We start from the raw sequence: 6,404 nt of genomic DNA on the forward strand, positions 1-6,404 counted from the left end.
AAAAATGCTTTCTGAATTTATACTGAACATACTTGGCTAACAAAGTACCCTTAGGTCACTCTGATTCAGTACTGAATCGTCGATATACTATTGGGATGTACTGATTCAGTAATGAAAGTCTATGACACTCGGGTCCGGGTGCTAAAACGAACTGGGCGATGTAAAGCTTTCTTTTTAATAACTGGGAGATCAGCCGTTATATGCGGTGAATATTCTAAATTTTCAACGTTAGTTACTGCTTGTTTTTTACTACTGTTGCAAACATTCCTCGGCCCTGGTCGTAGCAACTTAACAAAATGAAAGTATAACGCAGTATTAAATATTTATTCCAGCAATTATGAATCAATTTGATATTGTTATTTTATTGATGACATCTTTGAGTTTTCTGTAGTCTTCGCATCATCTGAATCGTCGATTGCACTATAATCGCAGAAGAGATTGTTTGATCTTGAAAGTCCATTCATAGCTGAAGAGTTTTCAGTGCCTGGATTTGATTGATTGGCGTTTAGGATACTCGAGTACAGGTAAGAATAAACTTGCACCAGTTCCTGAAATCTCGTCGATGATGCACGTTGTTGTTGTGGTTGAATTGAATGTGTACTACGCTGGGAACTGAGCAGCAATTGGTTACGTAGATGAGAGCTGAATTCTGATTGGTTGATATTGCGAGAATCGGGGCTGGGCAACGTGTGTATCGATAACGAGGGAGTTGAAATTGAGTTTAACTGATGCTGCAGGTTGAAAGGGTGTCCCCGAATGGGTGCTGATAATGGTAGGGAGATTGATGGTAGCCTGCGAATGTGATCAGAGCTTCGGGAAAAATTGATGGAAGAACTAGTTGGACCTAAAAATCAGTAAGGTCGCGTATTTCTTCAAAAGAGAATAATGGTCTGTCATCGATTCAATGACTATATAGATTATTTATTCTGAACAATGACCTATATCTCGAGTTGCACTGTAAAAACAACCAATAGAAACTCTTGCTGTAGTCAAAGGGTAGCAATTATAAAACAGGTACAACTTTTAACTTATAAAAATGAAGAATTTTGATTTCGAAATGTCAAAGTCCGCACTCAATTTCAGATTGATTAATCAAAACGACAAACCCTATCTAATCGATTAGATATTTCCATTAGATATAACTATCAATTCAATAACTATTTTTTATGTATGGTGTGAAAGCCTATGTTAAGCATTTATACCATAATATCTTGATAGTTTCCGAAACTTTTTGACTAAGAAAGCTGAAAATATTATCCGCATTTGGAATTTTCCATTTAGTTAAACCTTTCAAAACAACAATGTTGGCTACTAATCCAACCTCTTATGGACGTGGGATAAGTTGACGATGCTTGTAAGATGGACTCTTTAGTATCGGAATCTTTGGATGCCTCAGTTTGGCTTTCCAAGACCTGTGCCTTCGTTTCATCAACTCCGGATAAAAAAGCCGGACTGGTTGAAGAAGAGAGGAGTCCTGAAGCTGTCAGTTCTTGTATCCTTTGAGCTTCGCTATCTTGTCGTCGCCTCAGAGCTACCTGTCTGGCCATGACACTTCTCCGTTCTCTGAAATGAACCGCAACTTGATAAGTATTCAAAATATTTTGGTAAAGTTTAATAGTGGGCCTAAAACATTTGAATAGATCGTGCATTGCTTAATATTTTTTAAACTCACAGATATTAGGGGAAATCAGAATTATAAATGCATACAGGTTAATAATTTTATTCTATAATATTGAATAAAATTTTTTAAATGAGGACATCAATTAGCAGTTAATTGCCATCTGTTTTGATGCAGTTTCTCGGTGTTTTGAAATGTTTAGAGAACTTACAGTTAAGACACTAAGTAAATATCTCAGCAGGTATTACTTTGGGTCACGTGAATGGCCTGCAACAAAATGTAGGTGCAACATTATTACGTTGAAAATGAGTAGAACTCTTATAGATAATTTTTAGACAATTACTGGCCATTGGAGAACACTGGCTGGTTGTCAAAGGTAACAGACCAGAGACATTTCAAACTCCAGTTATCTTGCCAAACCACTTTTCAATGGAGCAACTACAATTTCGGAATCAGTTCTTAGACAGTGATAACTGCTTAACAAAATTTAGGAAAAACTTGTTTTCATCTGAGTTATTTGTAGTTAAAACGGTTTGAGGCGTTTCAAAAGTCAACTTTTAGGTTTCGAAATCTACAGACCTGTTAAAAATCATCTTTAAATCTGCACGTTAGCTCTTCAAGTTTCCTCTGATAGACTTATTTGTCTAACATTTTGTATATCTTTTTGTTGTTTTTTTCCTAAACTTAAAAACTCTAACGATCATCCAGATCTGAAGTTAGGGACTAAACACACTTTGCTTAAATTATCGATTGCATTGGAAATATTTCGAATGTTTCAGTTCTTAATAACTGATACCTGAAGTTTACTCATTTTAACAGAAAAGATGTTTTCGTTTCCGACTCAGTTATGACTATAAAAGGAGATGGCTGATCGCCGGTACTGAATTGTAAAGTGATATTTTGCAATTCAGGACTGTTTTGTCCGTGACTGTTTTGTCTGTTCACCGATACAATAATCTTATTAGTAGAATTTAATCCCACGTACCTATATCAACTGTAATGTAAATTATAATCCAGACTTAGTTTTGGTCATATTTATTGAAAAAAACCACCCCTAAGCAAGCGTTTTGAGATCCTGTTTTAATAAGAGCATGTCTGAAAACCATAAAAAGAAATCTGCTATTTTTAATGTTAAGAATTTAGTAGATTCTTGTTACTTAAAAATTTTGTCCTACAAGATAGTTTTCCTCTTTTCTTCCTTTAGTTATGAGTCTCGCGCTAAACAATTAGCACAACAAGGATTACAAACAAGTTGTCTATGTTAGTTTTTCTCATAACTATGAACGAGTAGCCAATAATTCTTGATCATAATAATTTTTTTTATTTCTTCCAGACTTCAGGGACGCGAAACAAGTAAAGTCAGCATCATAGATCATTTTGTTTTAAACTGGTTTTTTGAACATTTAGCATAAATTTCTCTATGGACATTTCAAAAATTAAAATGAAAAGGGTTTTCATGAATTTTTCAATAGATTATTATGATGAAGACTCCATCTTCAACCTATGTTGTAATAAATACATAAAATCATTTGAAAACATATTTCAGGATAAGTTAATATAAAACTCACAGTAGAAGTAGACACTTTTCACAAACACACAGTTTATAGGGACACCACAGCTTGTGATTCTTCAGTTTCTCACACCTCCCGTGGTTGCGACACCTCCCGCAGTGTTGTTCACGTTTCTTCACCTTCTCCAACTTCTTCTCTGCGCCTTCTGTGACTGTCTCCTTATTTGGAAAGTTTCTGGGATTCCTATCCCGATCTGGTATAGTTTTCATAACTGCTGGCAACTTTTTTGAGTAATATTTGTGATCAACAAGAGAAAGTTTTTGAAAATTTGAACTAAATTCCGAACTAATGATTTCGGAAGGTTATTGAAAGAAGGTTCGGTTACCCAAAATCTCGAATTTAGCTATGGTTGAATAACTTCTAGCAAAGAAACAGAGCTTCAGGTTATTAGCACATTAAGTCAAATTAATGTATTATTAAGGTTCGCCAAACCGTTTCTGAATCGGGTTTTCACCAATTTTAGTAATAAATTAACAAAATCAAGTCTATAATTGCACCATTTCAAATGGTTGTTTTACACTTAGTGACTCAAAATTCAAGTGCCTAACTATTTAAAGTTAAGTTAGGGGGTTAAAATTAGATTAAAAATATAGTGCAAACTTAGATGAAATGAGTTCAAAGCCCACTTATTTTGTTAAAGTTGAGCCTCATTCTAGTTTACTTGTGTTTTGTTAGCCCATTTTTCAAACTTGGACCCAGACAACAAACCAATGTAAGATACTTTGAAATCATATCTCTACTTGAAAGAGAGCACTTTTTACTTAACAAGATTACAAATTAGGTTAAACGTATTATGATAGGACTTTGACAAAAGTACACACAAAAGGTGTCGCAGAGACCTCAATTAGGTAAAAATTGATTAAGAGATCTGGACAAGGTTCTTCAAGATAAGATCTTTCCAGTTAAAAAGTTCGGGGTTCTTTCAAGTGAGCTGAAATGCATGTTAGGAATGCTCCTGCAGGTCTCATAATGATTTATATAACTCCTTGTGATGGCCAGATTGATAAATGAAAAAAAAGTTAAATAAGCATCAAGACTGTAGCTATGCGGAAAGAAGATTTGCATAACAGATCAGTGTATTTTTTAAAAAAAAAGACGGGTCTAGAACCGATCTGAAAAGTAATGTTGTTGCGCATTGATTTATTCAATTTTCTTAGCATATCACTCTAAAAAGTGCCAAGATAAATTTACCGGCAACGTTTGAGGGTAAGCAAAATTTCAGGTAACAGTGCCTGCAAAAATATGATGCGTCCAATTTACCTAATATAAATCACCTAAAAATAACTACAAACCAAAAACAACAGTAAAAATTTTGTGTTCAGATTTTTTATCATGAAAAAAATCTTTCAAAAAATCCGATTAAAATGTAGGTAATTTTTATCATCGGATAATTAGAATGTTACAATGTAAGTCCGATTAGAAAATTAGAAAAAAGGAGCAGAAGTTATCATACTCTATCAGCTGTTATCCTTGCAGTTGATAATTTGATTTGGCGTGGTTCTTTTTCTCTTTTTTGTGTTTGCATGGCTAAAACTGCTTTATCACAATGAAAAACGGAAGAAAATTGATGTAGGAAACTATAAAAATTGTCTGCTTTATTCTATTCTTGATTTCAAAAATGTACACCTGTTTGCTGCTAAGTTTAAAAAATGTTCCTAATAACCTTGCATTATAGTATGCTATGTCTTATATGTAAGAACATGCGAACTTGATTGCAAGTATACCTCGTCTCAGATTTAAAAAAAACATGCATTCATCGTATCTATACTTATCAAATGCTTACTACTATTATTTTTAAAGCTGGTTTTCATCACTCAATGATACAACTCTTTGTTTACGATGCAAGGTTTATCTTAAATTGATATAATGTGTATTTCTCTGGAAACCGTATTCGAAACGAGTTTCACGAGCAGCACTGAACTCTAATCTCTTGTTTTCATAAAGCCACCAAAAAGATCTTAAAATGATTTTAGATTTAGTGTTAAAGCGGTTTGACTGATCATTTGTTCAACAACTGGAAAATGAACTCAAACGAAATCGTAATTAAATTGGAAATAAAAAAATATTTGGAGTTGAATTGCTCCAATTATATCAGTTCGATTAAAAACAGTTTTTGATTGTTGGACATTGTCAAACAAAGCGGCAATCTTGAGTAGAGAAGAAACCCCTATCAAATTGAACTCATCAGACGGCCGTTATTGTAATCTGGTGTATGGTTTTCCTGTTATTCCCTTCCATTGCTTTGGGCAGAGTTTAGTTTGTCGTTGTGTTTTTTGAATTTTGAATGCGGAGTAACTTATTTCCAGAGCTCATGAATTTCACCACAAATTATGTAATTTGCATAAAAACTAGCTAAAGGGCTAAAAGGACCAGTTCACTTGGAATATTAGAAAAAATACGGAAAAAGATCAGCATTCTCAAAACTTTAGTTTCAACAAGATGATGCTACTGTGCATACAGCAAATATTTTCCTTAAACTTTTCGAAGAAGAGGAGCGGGAGTTACCGGAGTGGTCGTCAAATAGTCCCGATCTGAATCCAATTAAAAATTTATGGGCAATTGTGAAGCAAGCGTTACAAAAACCGAGAGATCGGCAGGAAAAAATGGAAGCAAATCGTCAGAAAATTGACTCAGATGTCCTTAAAAATTTGTCTGAAAAGTTCATAAACTTTCTATTATATTGTAGAAAACTAAAAGCGTAACTTTCCGTCGCTAGACAACTGATTTGAACTCAAAATTGTGTTTTATTCGATGTTTGTGCACTGTTTTAAAATTCTCTAGGTGGCCACAGCTATTTGGTACTGTAGGGTATGTAAATTTAGATGAGGGAGGTTCTGTCTTTACAATATAAAAAAGGTCATGCTTTGCGCCAAAAATTTGCTTCAAAAAGACAGTTTACAATTTTTGCTTACAAATAATGCGTAATTGATATCTGATTGAATTTTTTCAATAGATTGAAAGCTATTTTGTGTGCAAAAAGTAGTCATTTGCCACTCAGTTTAACTGAGCACTTCAAATAAATACAATCCCTTTAATCACCCAGCGTGAGAACATAATTTTCGAAAACTCTTGAAATATTTGGGTGTGATTGCTTTGCGTTTTCTCAAATATTTCGGCAGAAGGGTATTCATAGTATCAGTCCGTGCAGTTTATATAAACTTTTCCTTTCTTTTTGAGAATTTTTTCATTCAATAAAGGGATCTATTCTGTTTCGC

The 6,404-nt window shown here is 33.9% G+C and overlaps 1 protein-coding gene across 1 annotated transcript; it reads right to left on the reverse strand.

Moving 5' to 3' along the window:
* Positions 1 to 356: 356 nt before the first annotated feature.
* On the reverse strand, positions 357 to 3,427 carry LOC142356733 (uncharacterized). The gene is made up of 3 exons (XM_075408535.1): positions 3,187 to 3,427; positions 1,322 to 1,563; positions 357 to 844 (listed from the first exon to the last, which is right to left on the reverse strand). Exons 1-3 carry the CDS (start codon positions 3,396 to 3,398, stop codon positions 357 to 359), a joined length of 942 nt encoding a protein of 313 aa, XP_075264650.1. The 5' UTR covers positions 3,399 to 3,427.
* Positions 3,428 to 6,404: the final 2,977 nt, after the last annotated feature.

The sequence above is a fragment of the Convolutriloba macropyga genome, unplaced genomic scaffold, assembly GCF_964194025.1.
Source record: "Convolutriloba macropyga unplaced genomic scaffold, txConMacr16.3 SCAFFOLD_1635, whole genome shotgun sequence".
Classification (NCBI taxonomy): Eukaryota; Metazoa; Xenacoelomorpha; order Acoela; family Convolutidae; genus Convolutriloba; species Convolutriloba macropyga.

Bases quoted from the DNA above. Each gene is read 5' to 3' on its own strand.
- LOC142356733 (XM_075408535.1), bottom strand. From the start codon at position 3,398: ATGAAAACTATACCAGATCGGGATAGGAATCCCAGAAACTTTCCAAAT. The intron at 1,564-3,186 runs GTGAGTTTTATA...GGTTCATTTCAG, and splicing joins GAAAAGTGTCTACTTCTACT to AGAACGGAGAAGTGTCATGG. The intron at 845-1,321 runs GTTGGATTAGTA...ACTGATTTTTAG, and splicing joins TTATCCCACGTCCATAAGAG to GTCCAACTAGTTCTTCCATC.